The sequence below is a fragment of the Raphanus sativus genome, chromosome 4, assembly GCF_000801105.2.
Source record: "Raphanus sativus cultivar WK10039 chromosome 4, ASM80110v3, whole genome shotgun sequence".
NCBI lineage: Eukaryota > Viridiplantae > Streptophyta > Magnoliopsida > Brassicales > Brassicaceae > Raphanus > Raphanus sativus.
Window position 1 is genome coordinate 458,928 of NC_079514.1, and position 22,290 is coordinate 481,217.

Below are 22,290 nucleotides of genomic sequence, written 5' to 3' on the forward strand. Positions count from 1 at the left end.
ATGCCAAGTGGTTTCCTGGACTTAAACCGCTAAATTTCAAAAATATCTACCGGCCACACACCTACTCGTAACCAACATATAAAAAACTACTAGTCGACCACGACCACTTTCATCTTTAGCTACTCTCTCAGACTCTACTGATTGCTCTGAAAATTCAATCACGAAATAAAAAGAGACCACACATCTCTTTTCTAGAGTTGCATTCACTGTGAAAGCAACAGAAAAAAACTTTTTTGTTTGCTTCTGAAAATATAATAAAAATAAAGGTAAGCGAATCATATCATGTCACGCAATCACTATCAATTTTATACTAGTTTCTTAAAAATAATTATTTAATCACTTCCTTTTTTTCTTTCTTTTTTGTACTTCCCATGTCTAGATTCTGTCTCTTTCTCTCTGCAAACTCTCACAAGTCACAAGACAAAGAGAGAAGAAGAAGAGAATCAATGGCTGGTTGCTTCAGCTACGTTTCTTCCCGTAACAAATGTTACCAATACAGCTTCTCTAGCGCCGGTCTCCGATCATCAACCTCCGATCTTGGAGACGGCACCGTCGTCCACTGCTGGGTCCCTCTGACTCACGTCGACGCCAAGCCCACTCTCCTCCTCCTCCACGGGATCGGAGCCAACGCCATGTGGCAGTGGGACCGGTTCATCGACCGGTTTATCCCCCGGTTCAACGTCTACGTGCCTGACCTCGTCTTCTTCGGCGACTCGCACACGACTCGGCCCGACCGGTCCGAATCGTTCCAGGCGAGCTGCGTCATGAAGGTGATGGACTCTCACGGCGTTGGGACCATGACTGTTGCCGGGCTCAGCTACGGAGGGTTCGTGGCGTACTCAATGGCGGCGCAGTTTAAGGAGAGGATAGATCGGGTGGTGCTAATATGCGCCGGGGTGGCGCTGGAGGAGAAAGACGTGGAGGATGGGATGTTTAAAGTGAAGAGCGCGGAGGAGGCGGCAGACTTGTTGTTTCCTCAGTCTCCGTCGATGCTCAGGCGACTTCTCCAGTTATCTTTCTACAAACCTCCGGTTTGGATCCCTTCTTGCTTTGCCATGGACTACATTCATGTATGTTTCCATAAACCATAAAATGTTCACTTCCATTTCGACTATGTGTTTGGTGATATTGATTGTGGATACTTGAAACGGTAGGTTTGACTGTTAGTTGTTAACTATAGATCCTGTATGAAATGATAGTTTAGTACTTGTGTATATTCATTTTCATGGGTCCTTGAGATTGCCAGGGAAATGTTTTACGGTAAAACCCTATTTAGTTTCATGGTATTAGATTTTTATTAGACCAATATAATATATAGTATAGCTTTCTTTGTTAAAAGGTGATGTGTAGAGATAATCTTCAAGAAAGGAAAGAACTTGTGGAAGCTCTACATAAAGGTAGAAGATTTGCAGATCTTCCCAAGATAACACAGGTCCCATCTCATCTATCAATATATCTTCAAATCTTGATCTAATTTGTCTCTATAATCACTGAATGTTCTAGTTTTGTAGCCTACATTGATGATATGGGGAGAGGAAGATCAAGTATTCCCAGTGGAATTAGCACACAGATTGAAAAGGTTAACCTATCTCATTCACCAAACCATAATTTTACACACTTATATGATTAATGCTTATTTGATTTATGTTTCAGACATTTTGGGGAAAACAGAGCACAACTAGTGCTACTAAAGAAAACAGGACATGCGATTAATGAAGAGAGACCAAAGGAGATGTACAAACACATCAAGTCTTTTCTTTGCACAGACGCAATGATTCCTACTAATGACAACGCCAAGACACTCGCGTTAGCAAGCTTGATATCTCCAGTCAAGTTCAACAAGTGATGTTATTAAGCGCCGCTCATCTTCTCCCTTAATCATGTCACTAAAGTGTTTTATTATCTTTGCTACTGTTAAGACATTTCTTCTTGTCGGAACTAAGAATACTTTTTTTTATATCAAGAAAGGAAAAGATCCGATAATTAATTTGTATATGATTTAATGAAAAAAAAATCATATAATTAATTAGAAGATTATAATGTTTTTCTAATTTGAGACTGATTTCGTAATTAAACCGATATACTTCTACAGTGGGCATTAGCCAAACAAATTGTTTGGAGATGATACTAATATATAATTTATACGTGCAAGATATCGATCGTATGTAGATGCTATATTAGGGACGACTTTGATGGTTCCAATGGTTGATGCGACGGTGGATTTGAAAGGACCGGCGGGGTCACAGCCGATCTGAGCACGACGCTTGTAATGGCGAAAAAGGGAGTTCCGGTGTTTGAATAAGAGTAAGATGAGAGGTGATCAGTTAGTAAGAGTGCAAGTTGAGATACCTAAGCATAGTCACTATACCGCAACGATACAGGAACCCTAAATTCTGGCATTGGAGCCCTTCCTTTTACATCTTTTTTTTATATGGCATTGAACTCCTGAAACATGGAAATAGTTTTGATGGGTTCGGGCGGAATCACAAAACACGAACCAAAGTCAATCTCGAGAAGAATAAGATGGGTTCGGGCGGAATCAAGAATTGTCTTACTCACCCAGTACCAAAATCCAATCGATCTTGCTGAAACAAGCTCATGCTAGATTGGAGTTCCACGCGGGAGTAATCCATTTCCCACGCGAAGTGAAGCAAAGATTGGTTCGAGAGAAGAAGCAGTGAGGCAGTCGTCTCTCTCCAGAGAGTGTGTGTGCTAAACCAGTTTTAATTCTGTAAAACACCGTTTCTAGCGTGACAACATTGAGCCGTGTAATTATTAATGCTGCAAAATAACAAAGTAAATTAATCACAACGGTAATAAATTTTCGTGTACCGTGCAGCTTTTTCTCACTGGGTGATGCAGCAGCATCCCCTCCATTGGCGCCAATATGATGATTCGAAATCATCATCTTTATCTGTTTGGTTTTCTTTAAAATTATGTCCTTATCTTTATTTGTTTTAGTTTTTATAACGGTTTATAATATTCTTATCCTCATGGGAATTGTCCAATGGATGGGTATATAAACAGAGCTTTATCTTTCTTGTTAGTTACGTTTAGATTTTATAAGAAGAGCTTTGCTTTTATCCCTTGTTAGATTCGATTCAATTCATCAACAAGAAGTTGGTCTTAAGGTGCTATCATCCAGAAACCCTTAATCGATCCAAGAACAGGTCTCTAGAACCCTAGATCGACCGTTAACCCATTCGTACGCTGCGCCAGGTTGGTATCAGAGCTTTGCTACGCTCCGAAATCTTCTCAACCACTACAATGGTTCGTAAAACTCGTTCTCAGCAATATCAGGCTGATGACGATCTCCCTGCTACACAGCAATCAGTCAACGAACTCCAGCAACAAATCGCCGCCCTAACTACTGCAGTAGCCGCTTTGACCGCCCGTCAAACTCCACCTGCACATCCCCGTCGCAACGATCAGCTGTCTGTACATGACGACACCGACGAAGATGATGAAAATCCCTTCGCCCCTCTTCGTCAACAACAACAACAACACCAACAACAACAACGGCGACAACGTCGCAATTACGACCATGATGACTCCGGTTCCGACAATGAACATAACGACTCATCCTGGAAAAAGAGTTTCAAGCTTAATTTTCCAGAATATCATGGTTCCACAACAGCTGAGGACTTATTGGACTGGTTTGTCACCGTCGAAGAAATCATTGAGTTCAAGCAAATTCCGTTGGATCGATGTGTTCCAATCATCGCGATTCAGTTTCGAGAAAGAGCAGCCGCCTGGTGGTCGCAGGTTAAGACAACGCGAGCTCGCCTCGGGAAATCAAAAATCACGACATGGGACAAACTGAAAAGAGAGATGCAGAAAAATTTTCTTCCTTACAATTATGATCAGTTAATGTTTCAGAAATTTCAGAACCTGAGACAAGGATCACGAACAGTGGATGAATATGCGACAGAATTTTTCAAGATGATCAACAGAGTGGAACTCAAAGATACAGAACAACAGTTGGTCATGAGATTTGTTGGAGGTCTACGACAGCAAATTCAATTCACTATCAACTTGTTCAGACCAGATTCAATCTCTGAAGCACACCAACAAGCCCTTACCATTGAAGCTCAAACTCGTAATGGATTCTCGGCTTGGGGAACATCTAGACAAACTCGTGCTCCTCCTGCAACAACGCCATCAACGCCCGTCGGTACTAGCTCCACTAACACAGAGACCGCGATTGTTCCTGCTGATACACAAAAGCAAACTCGTCCTCCTGGCTTTCGTTGTTACTCTTGTGGTGAAACTGGTCATCGCATATCAGCATGCCCGAACAAAGGTCGCCGCGGACTACTCCTCAACGAACAGAACAATGATGACGACGACCTCGTGGAGGGAGATGATGATCCTTGTGACGAAGAAGAACTCGTAGCTGACTCTGGTTCTCTGCTCATGCTTCGGCGTTCTTGTCTTGCTCCACATAGCACATCTCAGAATCCTCAACGAAACAACTTGTTTCATTCTAAGTGTACTATCAAAGGCAAGGTCTGCAACTTCATCATCGATTCGGGAAGTTCAGAGAATGTAATCTCTTCAGAGGCGGTGAATAAACTTTCACTTACAGAGGAATCTCACCCGAGCCCATATAAGTTGGCTTGGCTGCAACACGACAATGACGTCTCAGTGACTAAAAGAACGATGGTGTCATTCTCGGTGGGTGATTCTTATCACGATAGTTTATACTGCGATATAGTACCAATGGACGCTTGTCACCTACTTTTGGGTCGTCCTTGGGAATCCGATCGCCGTGTTATTCACGACGGCTTCCATAACACATACAGTTTTCGTTTTAATAACCACAAATTTGTGTTGAAACCGTCACCACCAGCGTCAACCTCCCCTCCATCAACGACACTTGCAGCTTCGCCTTCCTCCTTGTTGCTTCATCGTGCTCCGTTTGAGGCACAAATGAAGGAGGCAGGAATGGTCATTCTTCTCGTACTTTCTCCGGCTTCCTCTATCACGCCTTCTGTGCCGCCTCAACTACACGACCTGTTAGCAGAATTCAGTGATGTCTTTCCTGATGATCTCCCAGCCGGTCTTCCTCCCTTGAGAGATATTCAGCATCGTATCGACTTAGTTCCAGACGCAGCTTTACCAAATCGGTCACATTATCGGATGAGTCCCTCAGAACATGAAGAGTTACGCAAGCAGGTTGAAGACTTGTTAGCTAAAGGATTTGTTCGTGAGAGCCTTAGTCCTTGTGCCGTACCAGCTTTACTTATTCCAAAGAAAGACGGATCATGGCGTATGTGTGTTGATAGCAGAGCTATTAACAAGATAACAGTACGTTATCGATTCCCTATTCCTCGGCTCGATGATCTACTTGATCAAATTGGCTCTGCTTCAGTCTTTTCCAAGCTTGATTTACGAAGTGGTTACCATCAAATTCGGGTTCATCCAGGAGACGAGTGGAAAACCGCTTTTAAAACTCGTGAAGGTCTTTTTGAGTGGATGGTCATGCCTTTCGGTTTGTCCAATGCACCAAGTACTTTTATGAGGATCATGAATCAGGCCTTACGACCTTTTATTGGTAAATTTGTGGTCGTCTATTTCGACGATATTCTCATATTTAGTGCCTCTATGGCTGAGCACGTTCTTCACTTGCGAGAGGTTCTGTCTGTCCTTCGCCGAGATCAGTTCTTTGCCACGAGGAAGAAGTGCGCCTTCGCTGTCAATGAAGTTCACTTTTTGGGCTACATTGTCTCCGATCGTGGCCTGTCCGTTGATCCAGGTAAAGTGGAGGCAATCCGTTCTTGGCCTCGTCCAACAACGCTGACTGAAACACGCAGCTTCCATGGCCTTGCGTCTTTTTACCGCCGGTTCGTGCCTCAGTTTAGCAGTCTTATGTCTCCCATAACTGATTGTATTCGCGATGGTAAGTTCTCTTGGACGCCTGCAGCTGATCACGCGTTCCAGGTGATCAAGGACAAACTCTGTACAACGCCAATACTCGCCTTGCCCAACTTTAATGCTGTCTTCGAACTCCATACAGACGCCTCCAAATCCGGGATCGGTGCGGTTTTAAGTCAGCAAAACCGACCTATAGCCTTTTTTAGTGAAAAGCTCTCCAACGCTCGTCTTCGTTACAGCACGTATGATGTGGAGTTTTATGCAATTGTACAAGCAATAAAGCATTGGCGTCATTATCTCTTTCACCGTGAGTTCGTACTTTATACAGATCACGATGCACTGAAGCATTTAAGTACTCAGGGCAAAGTATCATCTCGGCATGCATCCTGGATCGGGTATTTGCAGCAGTTCACATTCGTGATCAAGCACACTTCGGGTTCCTCTAACAGGGTCGCTGATGCCCTCAGCCGAAGACACTCTCTGCTCACCACGATGCACGCAACGGTCACTGGCTTTAGTACCTTCGCGGATCTGTACTCTACAGACCCTTTCTTTGGAAAGATTTTTTCCGACACAGTGGAGGGTTTGCCATCTCCATATACTTTGTGTGATGGTTTTTTGTTCCGTGACAACAGGCTTTGTATTCCCGAGTGTAGTCTTCGTCTCAAATTAATTGCTGAGATTCATGGTGAAGGTCACATTGGTCGAGATCGTACACTTCACCTGCTGTCTGCGTCCTATTTTTGGCCTTCCTTGAGGCGAGATGTAGAACGGTTTGTGGAGCGTTGTGTCACTTGTCAAAAGTCTAAAGGTCATGCCTCTAACGCCGGGTTATATATGCCTTTGCCCATCCCAACGCAACCATGGACGGACATAAGCATGGATTTTGTTGTTGGCTTACCGCGTACGCAGAAGGGATTTGATTCTATCTTTGTGGTCGTTGATCGCTTTTCAAAAATGGTGCATTTTATTCCTTGCAAGAAGACGACGGATGCACTTCAAGTCGCTATCCTTTTCTTTCGTGATGTTTACAAGTTACATGGCCTTCCTTCTTCCATTGTTTCAGATCGTGATTCACGTTTTCTTGGACATTTTTGGCGGTCCTTATGGAAATTGCTCAACACAAGCTTGGATATGAGTTCTGCATATCATCCCCAAAGTGATGGTCAGACGGAGGTTGTCAATAGATCATTAGGTAATCTTTTACGGTGTCTGGTGGGTGATGCGTTACGTACTTGGGATTCTCGTTTGCCACAAGCAGAGTTCGCGCATAATAGGGCAGTGAATCGTAGTTCCGGTCTCAGCCCTTTTCAAGTCATTTATGGTCTGCTCCCTCGCGCTCCAGTCGACCTTTCTACTCTGCCGGACCGTACTCGTATCCATGGGGAGGCCTCTGCCTTTGTTGACAACATCTTGGAGACACATGCTCAGACTACTCGACGTCTCGAAGCTTCTACCGCCAAATACAAAGCTAATGCGGACTCTCACCGTCGCCGTCTTGTCTTTGATGCAGGAGATCTCGTCTGGGTTCATCTAACCCGTGATCGAATGCCCTCTCGAGAATACAATAAGCTTAAGTCAAAGAAGATGGGTCCTTTGAAGGTGATAGCAAGGATTAACGATAATGTGTATCGCATTCAGCTCCCTTCCGGTGTGACTACTTCTGATGTTTTCAATGTGCGTTATCTAACCCACTACAATGCTCCTGATACGCCTTCTGATTCGAGGTCGAATCCTCTTCACCCCGGGGGACCTGATGCAGCAGCATCCCCTCCATTGGCGCCAATATGATGATTCGAAATCATCATCTTTATCTGTTTGGTTTTCTTTAAAATTATGTCCTTATCTTTATTTGTTTTAGTTTTTATAACGGTTTATAATATCCTTATCCTCATGGGAATTGTCCAATGGATGGGTATATAAACAGAGCTTTATCTTTCTTGTTAGTTACGTTTAGATTTTATAAGAAGAACTTTGCTTTTATCCCTTGTTAGATTCGATTCAATTCATCAACAAGAAGTTGGTCTTAAGGTGCTATCATCCAGAAACCCTTAATCGATCCAAGAACAGGTCTCTAGAACCCTAGATCGACCGTTAACCCATTCGTACGCTGCGCCACTCGGTAACAATCAATCATGTACTGTGACTGGTGATAACAACTATATTTCACTAGGTTCGTTATCCCCGCGCTTGCGCCGGGTTATTAGGTGTTGTATGTCACAATAATATTGATTTTCAAAATTCTCAATATAAATGCTTTCATGACATGTATAAATACTGCTGAAGATCAAAACTCACCGGAGAAAGACATGTAATCGATTAACTCCTGTGAAAATTGTTTTTAGAATCCCAAACATGGGCTCCAAAAAAGTTACCAATAGCTTCATTGCTTTATCCGAGTACTGTGCAGTAAAACATCTCTGTTCAGTAAAACATCGCTCTTCAAACAAAAACTTGATTAGTTGATCTAGGTCAGCACGAACTCGTGCATTAAAATATAGATTTTTGTTTCAGTTTATGTGTTCCACATTATAAACTTCAAAATAGCACTTGATGTACAAAAGATTTTTTGATGAATACAATTTAACACTCATTCAAACAAAAGGCCTTAGTTTCGACAGCAATGGCATGGAATGGAAGCGTCTTATGTTATTGTAACTTCAGTTTTTCTTTTCAATTATGGCTTCATTTCGAGAGGATGTATTTATTTTAACTTACTATTTCTTCTCTTTCTAAAATGTTTATTAGTATATATATTAATCCTTGTTATTTTTCTATATATGGATTACCTACCAAAGGTGATGAGAGAAATGTACTCGAAAGAATTATATATTCACTCTGATGATAACAATAAAGGTTATGGATATACAATTATATAAAGAATAATCATACGATTGTTTTAATCTAATTTGCTAAACCACTTACTGTGTAAACCTATGTTTTTTTTTTGAAACTTGGCTTATGTAAACCTATGTTTATGGAAGAAGATCGGTGGAATTGGAAACCAAGAGAGGAGGTAGCAAGCAATGACATATTGAGCATGGGAATCTTGTCACATAGATCCCTAAAGGCCATAACAGGTTAAGAGTATTGCAGAGCTCCTGAAACAGCACAAGTCACTAAATCTTTAATTCGAGTGTATACATATCTATGTATTGGGTACCAATTAAAGGATTCTTGAGTTAGTGTGATTCCGTTTTTAGTAGGATACTGGGACGTTGATTTTAAATGTATTATTCAAAATAAGAAAATGATTATTTTGTTTTAAATTGTTGTATTTCTGCTGAAGTAGATCATAGTTTGATAAAAAAAAATTTTGCACGATCTTATTGGCTTCCTATATTTCCATGGGCAATAAGTCCATGTGTGTAACACGAACATTGTAAAAGATTTAAATACGGTGATATGCCCACTCCAAATGCACACTAACTGAAAAGCTCACCAATCTCCAAACCCACTTTCCTCTACCCAAAAAATTTCACTGGTTTTGAAACCTTACGTGGTAATGTGTAGATCTTTGTAGCGATGAAAAACTGCAAGTAAAAGCTAAACGCCAATACACTCGCAGTCCTTGATAAACTTAGAGTCTTAGTAGGGAGATATTTTAGAGACTCTATGTGACATTTGTCACTAAGACATCAGCAGCTTAATTTTGCTGATGCCAATAATATCTTTCCTCTACGAAGGAGAGGAGAGAATTAAGTTATTTAACAACAAATACTTCACACGGCTGAGCAAAATGACTAATGAACATTGAATCTTCACTAATAAGCGGTGTGAATTCTTTGCTTTCCACCTTAGCACAACATAAATGTTTTTTTATTCCAAATGTGACCATTATATTATACAGAAGTAACAAAACATTGGAGTCTTTTTTTTTAACAGAATAAAACATTGGAGTCAAACTGTTAAAACTCTGCTATGACTATCACGTCTCCTATCCCTCTCTTTTTCTATTTCAGGACTCCTACGGTGATGATCCTATAAACAAAGAAGTTGGTATGAATATTGAGCTGCTAAACAGAAACACAAACTACTGCAGAGTGAAAGCAGTGACCTTCTCATCTTCAGATATGTCAGCCATCCCAAAAAACTTTTCCTCGGCTCCAACGCACCATTCTTTTCCATCGAACACATATTATCACAGTAACATATTAACATTAAAAACAAAAAGCTTGCATTCAGTTACACTTTAAATTTGAAAAGAACAAACCTTTTCTTCAAAGGGTGGCATTGAAATATCCACAAGAATAGTCCTTGGTTAAAAGCTCCTCAATGAGCTCATCCACCACATGTGTCATCTCAAACCCTACTCAAACCCCAAAGAGATAAAAAAAAACCTCGTCAGTGAACAAAACTAATCAACACTTTCAATCATGTGAAGGAAAAACTAAAACTTACTCCCAACAGATTGCCTCACTTTCCTGTAGTCATTGTACAGAGGGCTCAAGGTAGATAAAACATACCAATAACACGAACATACCTGCACAAACCAACTAAGAATCAACCTTTACAACACCGAAAAAGACAAGAGCTTTGGTCCGTACTTGTAATCATCGTTCTTGAGGAAAGGAGTGGGCTGGATTTTACAAAAAGCTGTGATCGAGGGAAAAAAAATTAAACGCAAGGAAAATGATTAGGAACAAATACGAACCAATTCATCCAGGCGGAGAATCGTTATCCCCAGAAAGTAGAGTAGGTGACGGCACGGCGGCGTAGCAACGGGAGTACTTGATGGAGTTTAGACACGTAAACGATTCGGAGAAAGTAGAGAAGAAAAGCTTAGAGACAAATGAAACTCACCATATATAGGAGGATGGAGAATCCGTTAGAGGAAGAGGAATCTCGACGTCCATAGAGATCGTGCGTAGAGTTATAAAGATCGAGTAATAAAATGAACGCTGGAAGAGTAAGCGTTTGATACCAAGGCTCATGAAAAAAAGCACACACTCACAGAAGAAAGCAAACCATAGTCGTTATTAGCTTAAAATCAATCAAAAGACTCTTAGGTTATAGAGGACGTGCACCAAAACGGTCCAAAGAGTATGTCTCCTAGGAAACTCTCGAGGATCGGAGCAACGTGAACGTGTCACGTTAGTTGTCACTCAATTTGTGTTGGACCCAAAATGATTGTTAGAAGAAAACAATTAAAACCCACTCCATGGAAAATCCACATCGTTACCAGTCCTGATCGTGGCTATTAATTTTATATAACTGCATACAAAGAAAATAATACGAAATCGTCACAAGTACGCAGCGAACTTGGTCATTACCGAGCGACAATAGTCTAAGCCGTCGCTACAGTACTTGTCGTGGAAGATTCATCTTGTGGATCTTGTTCAGGCAACGAGTCAGCCTCCAAAGGCGGTTTAGGAAGCCTGATTACCTCGTTTTGACTCCCAAGCATCAAAATAATAGAATCCATGAGGGGCCTGTCCTCGGCGTGGGCTTGAACACACAAGAGGGCAATTTGAATGCACCTGAGAGCTTCTTCTGGTTGATACGAAGTTGATGATGATGATGATGTGAAATATTGGTCTACGATCTTTAGCACTTTGCCTTGAAGCCATAGGTTCCACGTCTGTAAAAACTAAGATGATAAGAAAGCTCGCTGTTTTGTAAAAGTAAATATTATGGATATGGTCGCTATAAATAAAATCTTTTTTTGCTATAAGTAAAATCTTACGAAGCGTAAGAAACGTTGATGACCGTCATCTTGCTTATTGAACTCTATTACGTTTATTCCGCTGACCATTTCAAGAAGCAGCACTCCAAAGCTGAACACATCAGCTTTAAGGGAGCACACGCCATCTATTGCGTACTCTGGAGCCATATAGCAGCTGTGATATATAAATAAATTATTAATATATTTTTTTTTTAAAAGAAGAAAAAAAAGATTAAACGAGAAAGGTATATATATATATATATATATATATATATTATATATGCATGAATGAATTGAGGATCTTGATTGCTTACCGAGTTCCAGTCACGGTATTCGTAACAGCTTGAGTATCCTCCCCATCAAGGCGCTTAGCCGTTCCAAAATCCGAGATCTTAGGTATCATTTGGTCGCAAAGCAAGACGTTGCTGAGTTTGAGGTCAAGGTGAATGACCCTAACCCTGGAATCTTGGTGAAGATATAGTAGCCCTCGAGCAATTCCCTTGGCGATGTCCATCCGTTTGTTCCAATCAAGCACATTGCTCCGGGTTGTTTCTGTGCATCACAAACCAAAACTAGATCATTTCTTTATTATTTTTTTTTTTTTTTTTTGGTATTAGAAGAAAAGGGGAAAAAGGTCAGTACTGTAAATGTAAGTGTTGAGGCTAGAATTTGGCAGGTATTCGTAGACGAGAATCTTGGTTTCAGGGTCATGAAAATATCCAATAACTCGAACGAGGTTTGTGTGTTGCAGAAGTGCTATGAGGTTGACTTCGTTCCAGAACCCTTGGATTGCGTCATCTGTCAGTTTATAAAGACGTTTCACCGCTATGTCTCGCCCGTCAACTAACCTCCCCTGTATGTTGTTAAATATTATTAAATGTAAGTTAAAAGAAGCTCACAAAGAGTCATGCGCTCTTTACCCTGTAAACATTGGCGAAGCCACCCGATCCGATTTTATCTTGAAAATTATTTGTGGCTTGGGCGATGACGTCAAACTGTATGAATGGAGATGTCAAACCACCATTCGTCATCTCCTCCTCGTCCAGAGGTAGGCTCTGGTTCGTTACCTCTACAGGTGCTACAATTGACAAGAGAGATCAGAACCAACTTTCTAAGTCGAAATTGAACAACAAGTAGTGTTTACCTAACAAAACTGCATTCTTGTATCTCTTCCAGCAGCAGAACGTGACGACACCGACAATTAGAAGAAGCAAAAGGCTTCCGCAAACGATTAATCCAATAGTCAGTTTCTTTTTGTTTTGATTTTTCCTTTTTCTCTCTGAAGAAAACAAGATTTGTATTTTATTTAGTAAAATAAAATAAAAACAAAGGATAACAATCAAAATTATATAGATAGAGCATAACTAATTAAATTAGTACCCATATCAAGAGCAGCCAGTTTGACGTAAAGATTTTGACCCCGGTTGGTGCTATAACGTCGAGTATCCTCCAAGCTTCGTGTCCACATCACACAACTCCGCACACCATTTGGCATGTCCGTGTTTGCAAACGCTGTACAGTTACAGGTTTTGAGACACCTCTCCTTACATTCCTCCAACCCCACTCCCTCGTAAGAAATTGTCCAATTATCAGTTTCAGGAATTAGTTTCATATTCTTCAGCGGCTGAAACCCATCATCATCGGAGCAGGTCTCACGCAATTTCCACTTGAAGCGTCGCCATTTTGATTCCTCTCTGAAGCAGTTGGCGACCGAAACCCTGGAAAACATTCACAAGACTTGAGGGGGTTCATAGAGCAGTACGTGTTCGTATTCGTTCCACAAGTTGTGTATTTATCGCAAATATCAGATGGTGCGATCACCAAATCCTTCCACTCTCTATCTTCCGGAGTCCACTCGGACCAGATCAACAAGCCAGTATGGTTCATTTTCAAACTTGCGTGGTAGCTGGTTGTGGTGCTCCTACGCAAACTATAAGTGTAACTATTGTTTGTTCTTGCCTGGACCATTGCCTTTGCAGTGTATATGGGGTCGATACGGCAAATTTTAGTACCACCACTCCCCCATATATACTGTTCATACCCTGTTTCTGTCCCTGCCTCGTAGAAGAAGAGGTCGTCAGAAGTTATGGTTCGGGCGTAATCCAATCCAGGATAATACCCTAGCACCATTCCTGGAATTAAGACATCACTTGGGTAGTCAAAGCTTTCCCACAAGATGGCACCAGAGTAATTACTCACAATGAAGTTTCCAGTATCCGACAGATAAGCAGACAACGGCGCGTCTGCATCAGTAGGACTTGTGAGATTTTTATACCACGTCATGTAGCCAGTCTCGTTGTAGAGTTGGATCCCAGAACTGCTTATTTGAAGATTTCCTTTGGAACTGTAGAGAAGACTGTGCCGACCGGTCCATACTACTCTTCCCGGGAATTGTCTGAACCAGATTCCCAAATACCAACCAGTACCATCTTTGAAGAGACCGAGTTCGAAGATTGAACTCGGGGACACAATTCTCTCACTTCCTTCAAAAAACCAAATTTCTAAACTTAATGCAGGCGTACAAATAAAAACTAAGAAAAAAAGACGTCTGAACATTTTTTTTTTCTTTTTGACAAAATGATCAGATATGCTCTCATAAGAAGAAGAAGAAGAAGAAGAAAAAGAAGAAGAAGAAGAAGAAGAAGAGCCCATTACCTATGACATGGTCATTAAATAATAAACCCATTCCTGTCTATTTACATGTTCCGGATACCATTACCTACAACATGGTCATCAGGGCCGTCTCAAACTTTTCACGGACCCTGTTCAAAAAAGAAAGATCTGTTTTAATAATCTGAAATAATTTTGATTCTTTTTACAAAATACCACTATAATATAAAATAAATACATTAATTTAACTATTTATAATGTAAATAACACCAATTTTCTTGTTATTAATGTAAAATCATTGATCAAATCACTGAACTTGATTATTTAGCATTTTTAATGCAAAATTATCGATCAAATTATCAAGTTTGAACATTTTTTTAACTTTTCAGTTTTTTTACGTTTATTATATCCACGATCAGAAATCATAATATATAAATATAATAGAGTAAAAAATCTAGATAGTAAGCTATATACTCTTGATTGGACAAGTCACTCTTTTTATTTGCAACAGTAGTTGTATGTTAGCTATATTTTCTTCGTGTTTGCTATTTTTAATTAAAAATGGTGAAGAAAATATATTTTTTCTCTGTATTTATAATCACTAATTGATAATTGTTTCATAAACATAATCAATTAGAATATCAACTTTTTATACTACCATTGAATATTCTAACACACATCAACAACTATTTATTACTTTCCAAAATTTATAATTGATATAAATACTAATTACTGCCTAATTTATTGCCTTTTTAGTTGGTTACATAAAAAAAATTGCAATTTACATTTATTGGTTATAAATACGAAAACTAAATTAAAATATAGTTATTTCTGATATTTATAAAAATATGATTTTAAATTTATAACTATTAGTAAAACAAAAAAAAGTTATAAACCTTCTAAAATTTTGGACCCTGTTCGACCGCTCCACTTGCACGTGCTAAAAGACAGCCCTGATGGTCATTAGTTAATAAAACAGGAAAAAAAAGAAAGCGTAGGTAGGGGGTGGTTCCATATGTTCGAAGGCATTTTAATCTGGACTCAAAAATCTGAACTGGACCAATCCGAAAATATCCGATCCAAAAACTTACAAGTATTTATTGAGTCTAAAATATCAGAAATAACCAGAATCGACAAAAAACTCGACCCTAATAGACTTGAACCCAAATTTTAACTATATACATGATAAATTTTAACTAAATTTTATGGAATTTGGGTTTTTCGATCTCTTTTTAGCGTGAAGACTAGGGAGAATCATAATCTGTCGTCTCTAGCTCTAGTTCAAGTTTAGCTTCAAGTTCTTCTTATGATTTGCTTGGACTAAAACAATGGGTTTCTTAGGAGTTTTTTTAATTTTTTTGCAACTTCTAAGAACAGAGTAGCTATTAAGCAGATTGGATCACAATTAATATTGTAACCAAACTTTCATTTAACTAATAATATTTACAATCTTAGCAAAAAAAAAAACTATGATCATGCAATATTTTAAACTATGATCATGCAGTATAATACGAACATAACCTAACATAATTATAAGAATATATTTACAATTTAAAATTAATTTTTATATTTTATAACAATTAATATATTTAACATCTCAAAATAAATTTTTATTCTTCATATCAACAAATTTAATACCAAAACTAGGCTTAAACAAATGTAAAAAAAAACTAAAATGATACTCCAAAACAACTATTTTCATCTAATTTTATGATTCAAAGTAAATAAATAATAGTATGTATGGTGCAGTCACAAATTTCTTTAAAGACCAAAAACTTATAATATTTAATGAAAAAACGAAATAATCAATTAATATGAATTTAAATATAAGTTATGCAAATAACCTAAAAATATATAAATGAGTTACAACTTTATAATTCCATTAATTAATAATGGTTATCCACTTAAAAAGTTTCAGTTTCAAAACTGTCATCAAAATCTAGTAGTTATCTAAAGCTAATTTTTATTTTTATGAAAATTATTAATTCTAAGATCATAAGATTAGCATCATTTTCTGTCTGTAACTATTCTATAGGCAATTATTACGGATCATTCTTGTTCATTAATCATTCCTAAAAATAAAAATGAAACCTCTTTATATATATTACATATAGTCAGATGATTAAAAGGACAACTAAATCTCATCAAAACAAAAGAAAGAAACAATAAAGAATAACAGACAAATAATGGCCAAAGGTGTACAATTTTTTAGCTTCATCACTTTTGTGATGATCTTCATGTTGATATCAACAGGTAATTATCTCCTCTATGCGATGTGATTTGCCCACAAGATTTATGTCTATTTTGCTGGAATTGGTCCACGTTTTTTCTCTTACTTACAAGTTACAATATGCACTTCTTCAAGTACTACTTTTTTAATATGACAAAAGAAAAGTAATATATTACATCGTATATCACATTCCAGACAAATACAAACTATATCTACACAATTTAAGTTATTTTTGAGCAGGATGTTCAATCCAGATATCATTCCGGTTTAGGTTCGACTTTTTAAGTATTTCGGTTTTAAATAGCTACCATATTAAAACTAATTTACTTTGGTTTGGTATATATATTGTCGGTTTTTGTTTTATTCGGTTTTATATTAAAAAGCCATAAATTTAATTATTTTTGAAAATATTTTATGAATTTTATTTATATGATTAGAAGCCGGCTTTAATATAACATGAAAATATTTTGGTATTAAAATTGCCTATTTTCCCTTTTACTTTTACTATTTAAAATAATTAGTAAACATATTAATTTAATAATTATAATAGTTTAAATAGAATAATAATAATAACAATTAATAATCCATAATATTAAATTACTAAAATAAACATTATAAATATGAAGACCATATCAATAAAATAAATTATGTATATATTCTTAAGTTTTTTTTTAACACATGTATAAATTCTTAATGATCTTACATAATTAACATATAATTATATTTCTATATTGTAATTGATCGGTTTATATAGCAAATCATATCCATATACCGTGGTTTCTTAAAAATGAAATCCATTTGGTATATTAGATATTACCAAATCTAAACAAATTTTTCTATCTCAGTTCGGTTTAATTTTAATTGGTTCGGTTTTATCAGATTGAACATCCTTATTTTGGGGTAAACACACATATTTATAAGCTAAACATAAAATTCTATTCAGGTGAGATAAACAATATGAATTAATGTTTATGTCAACTAACTATATATATCACCCTATCTATTCTTACTTACGTAGATCACAATTATCTTTTCTCGTGTATCTTATCTATTAATTTAGAATCCTAAATTTTATCCATTGTTGGAAGTTGTCATTTAAATTTTGAACTATTTTGCACAGGAAAAAAATATAGTATGCTACTTTAAAAATGAAACCTGCCTATTTAAACTAAACCAAAGTCGGATAATAAAACTTCACCAGTTTCATATTAAAAATATGTTTGCTTGTCTACTTAATAAATCAGATAATACAAAATTAAATCGGCTGCTTATTTGGTTCTTCATACAAAATTAAATGGAATTGTTGACAAGCTTAATCTGACATGGACATGTATTGTTAATTATTAAATTGAATGAAGAACGTTGGTACCAGAAACTCATCGTGGTAACTCATCATTTAGGCCACACAGCTAAATTTTCTGATAGATTGGAAAATTGAATTCCCCAATCGTAATGAAGATATAAATATCACAAATATGACACATATGTACCTTGCATGATTTTTGTTTAGTTTTACATTATGATTCTAGGACAGGTATTAGTCGGGGACATCAAGATAATGTTTGAGTTAGTCGGGGGCACTTTTATAAAAATTGAACTAGTTTTAACAAAAATGCTTAAAGAAAATCAAAATTTAGTAGAGGGCACATGACCCTATTGGTCGTAACGTACGTCCGCCACTGATTCGAAGCAAACGATTATGAGATATATTCCTCCCATAACATAATAAAATATCAATAATTAATTTCAACAACCATCAATGTATAAAGATATCAGCATTGCTGGAGTCTTTAGAATAGACGGTTGGTTTTGGCCGCTAAACACTGTGGTTAATTTAAAGAAAATGTAAACGACCTATTATCATATGTAAATATCTAATTCCTATTTAAACTAAAAAAATATTTACTATTTTATAATATTTGTATATTTTGATTTGGTATAACCTTAATATGCATTAATTTTCTAAACATATTTAAAATATTCAGGACAATCAAAAAGAAAAATTAAAACTAGAAAATGTAACAAGAAATATAGCTACCTAAATGAGAACTAAAATCGAAAATTTCATATCCCTATCGAGCTTGAATTGAATTCAAACTTTTATCGAGTTCTTTACATTGTCATTTGAATCAAATCCAAAACCAAATATCTAAACCTAAACCAAACCTAAATTGAGAAATAACCTAACAACTCTTATGTTTTTAAACCAAAAACCAAATAACACAACTGAACCGAAACCACACTGAAAATCAAAAAATACAATCTGAAAGTGAATTAAAATTTAATAATTGCACCACATATATATATATATATATATTAGTGAATAAACATACATATTAATAAATTTGTCGACAAGAATAATTCCACACTTTTAAGTGCGGGTTCTATCCTAGTTTTTTTTTTTATCAGCAAACACAGACTTACTTATATAGATTATGTAAACCAAATCGGGACAAACAATCCAGTAAGCTAAACAGTTAGTGATTTTCTTAAAATGTATTATTTGTAAAGGCTTCAATATTTTGAGACTCAATTCATTATTATTTTCTTACCAACCACTATTATTTTCTTAAATGACCAGAAACTGTTGGAGCGAGGAGGCCTTTGATTAAATGTACAAGTGTACATCTGCCCTGCAATCCACATGTTGTGCCTTTTTGCTTAAGAGCGTGCAAACAAATATCTAAACTATTAAAACTGAAGTAAAAGTTTGAAATATCCCTTAGTTTTCCTCAAAAATTACAATCTTATGCCACTGCATTTAATTTTAAATAAAAACAAAGAAAACTATTACTTACTTACCAAAATTGTAGGATCTATATTTACCTTAAATAAAATATATATGACCATTTATTGAGTGCATCACATTACGGCCGAACAAACAAAACAGATCAACCTTCATATATGTTAAAATATACTGCAATATGAAGGACTTTATACTAACTGACCTTCGGTTATTTTAAAATATAGAAACACTAAGAAAATATTGTTCCTTACCTAACAAGTTATATATTTTGGATGTTTTATATACATTAAATCTAAAGAAATAATATATATAAGTATATAAAATTTTTAAATACATTCGGGTATCCGAAATATTTCGGTTCGGATTGGATTCGATATTTTGGATTTGGGTTTTTTGTGCAACTCTAATATTGATATAAAAAACATATTTTATAAAAAAATACATCCGCACGGACGTGCGGGTCAAAATCTAGTATAAGAATAAAACACAAGTAAAAGGAACTTGTAAAACTGCCCCACCGCCAAGGGAATACCTAAAAATGACTTGCGAGTGCGAATACATGGCCGTTTAATGCCCAAGAAAATAATAATTCAATTTACTATTCAAATTGATGATTAGATTTGGATGAAATTAATTTACATATTTATAATTTAAAATCCTAAAAATGGATTTAATACTAAGTTTTTATTATTTATTCTTGTACGGTTGTACCATAAATATTTGATGTTATAGATATGGATGTTACGTCCTTTACTTTTTTTAAGTTAATTTACTAATTCCTATCTACACATTGATTATAATCAATTAGTATATATCAAAAAAATCTATGAGATACTTCTAATTTTTTTTTTTGATCAACTGATAGTTCTAATCTAAACATGGATCGGTGGTATGTTGACCCAAGATGACTTTAGTGGGCAACAATAGAACAAACAACCATACTTGATTTGATTTCGGGTGGAGAGATCTGTATAATGAATTTTGATTTTGTCTGATATGAAAAGGGTGAAGAATTAAGTTGCGTTGATTTCTCTCGGTGTGCTGCCACTACAAAAAAAACCCATACTGATAGCACTACTAAATCCAAACAGGAAAAAAAAGAAAGCGTAGGTAGGGGGTGGTTCCATATGTTCGAAGGCATTTTAATCTGGAATCAAAAATCCGAACTGGACCAATCCGAAAATATCCGATCCAAAAACTTACAAGTATTTATTGAGTCTAAAATATCAGAAATAACCAGAATCGACAAAAAACTCGACCCTAATAGACCTGAACCCAAAAAGAACTGAACTCGAATAGACCTGACCCGATAAAAATTGATTCATACCCGATTTTAAAAATATGTGTTCTATTTTATATTTTATGATTTAGTTAAAATATCTTTTTATTAACAATCTTTGTTATTATTTTTGTAATATTTTAAGTAAAATGATGTTTTAAATGTAAAATTTAGAGTTAAAATATTCTACTTTAATTATTAGTAGTTTATTTTGAGTTATTTTATAAAATTTTAGATATATATGATAAATTTTAACTAAATTTTATGGAATTTGGGTCTTTCGGTCTCTTTTTTAGCGTGAAGACTAGGGAGAATCATAATCTGTCGTCTCTAGCTTTAGTTCAAGTTTAGCTTCAAGTTCTTCTTATGATTTGCTTGGACTAAAACAATGGGTTTCTTAGGGGTTTTTTAATTTTTTTGCAACTTCTAAGAACAGAGTAGCTATTAAGCAGATTGGGTCACAATTAATATTGTAACCAAACTTTCATTTTAACTAATGATATTTACAATCTTAGCAAAAAAAAAAACTATGATCATGTAATATTTTAAACTATGATCATGCAGTATAATACGAATATAACCTAACATAATTATAAGAATATATTTACAATTTAAAATTAATTTTTATATTTTATAAAAATTAATATATTAACATCTCAAAATAAATTTTTATTCTTCATATCAACAAATTTAATACCAAAAACTAGGCTTAAACAAATGTAAAAAAAAACTAAAATGATACTCCAAAACAACTATTTTCATCTAATTTTATGATTCAAAGTAAATAAATAATAGTATGTATGGTGCAGTCACAAATTTCTTTAAAGACCAAAAACTTATAATATTTAATGAAAAAACGAAATAATCAATTAATATGAATTTAAATATAAGTTATGCAAATAACCTAAAAATATATAAATGAGTTACAACTTTATAATTCCATTAATTAATAATGGTTCTCCACTTAAAAAGTTTCAGTTTCAAAACTCTCATCAAAATCTAGTAGTTATTTAAAGCTAATTTTTAATTTTATGAAAATTATAAATTCTGAGATCATAAGATTAGCATCATTTTCTGTCTGTAACTATTCTATAGGCAATTATTACGGATCACTCTTGTTCATTAATCATTCCTAAAAATAAAAATGAAACCTCTTTATATATTACATATAGTCAGATGATTAAAAGGACAACTAAATCTCATCAAAACAAAAGAAAGAAACAATAAAGAATAACAGACAAATAATGGCCAAAGGTGTACAATTTTTTAGCTTCATCACTTTTGTGATGATCTTCATGTTGATATCAACAGGTAATTATCTCCTCTATGCGATGTGATTTGCCCACAAGATTTATGTCTATTTTGCTGGAATTGGTCCACGTTTTTTCTCTTACTTACAAGTTACAATATGCACTTCTTCAAGTACTACTTTTTTAATATGACAAAAGAAAAGTAATATATTACATCGTATATCACATTCCAGACAAATACAAACTATATCTACACAATTTAAGTTATTTTTGAGTAGGATGTTCAATCCAGATATCATTCCGGTTTAGGTTCGACTTTTTTAGTATTTCGGTTTTAAATAGCTACCATATTAAAACTAATTTACTTTGGTTTGGTATATATATTGTCGGTTTTTGTTTTATTCGGTTTCATATTAAAAAGCCATAAATTTAATTATTTTTGAAAATATTTTATGAATTTTATTTATATGATTAGAAGCGGCTTCAATATAACATGAAAATATTTTGGTATTAAAATTGCCTATTTTCCCTTTTACTTTTACTATTTAAAATAATTAGTAAACATATTAATTTAATAATTATAATAGTTTAAATAGAATAAAAATAATAACAATTAATAATCCATAATATTAT

At 35.6% G+C, this 22,290-nt stretch overlaps 2 protein-coding genes across 2 annotated transcripts; one reads left to right on the plus strand and one right to left on the minus strand.

Annotated features, from left to right (window-relative positions):
* Positions 1–354: 354 nt before the first annotated feature.
* On the plus strand, positions 355–1,983 carry LOC108849821 (uncharacterized). The gene is made up of 4 exons (XM_018623425.2): positions 355–1,070; positions 1,340–1,432; positions 1,512–1,579; positions 1,654–1,983. Exons 1-4 carry the CDS (start codon positions 372–374, stop codon positions 1,844–1,846), a joined length of 1,053 nt encoding a protein of 350 aa, XP_018478927.2. The 5' UTR covers positions 355–371; the 3' UTR covers positions 1,847–1,983.
* A 7,647-nt stretch (positions 1,984–9,630) lies between these two features.
* LOC108852321 (putative serine/threonine-protein kinase receptor) lies at positions 9,631–13,830 on the minus strand. The gene is made up of 12 exons (XM_057008603.1): positions 12,923–13,830; positions 12,687–12,821; positions 12,463–12,620; positions 12,185–12,395; positions 11,857–12,094; positions 11,564–11,717; positions 10,681–11,458; positions 10,425–10,473; positions 10,279–10,360; positions 10,091–10,186; positions 9,935–9,996; positions 9,631–9,858 (listed from the first exon to the last, which is right to left on the minus strand). Exons 1-7 carry the CDS (start codon positions 13,269–13,271, stop codon positions 11,165–11,167), a joined length of 1,539 nt encoding a protein of 512 aa, XP_056864583.1. The 5' UTR covers positions 13,272–13,830; the 3' UTR covers positions 9,631–9,858; positions 9,935–9,996; positions 10,091–10,186; positions 10,279–10,360; positions 10,425–10,473; positions 10,681–11,164.
* Positions 13,831–22,290: the final 8,460 nt, after the last annotated feature.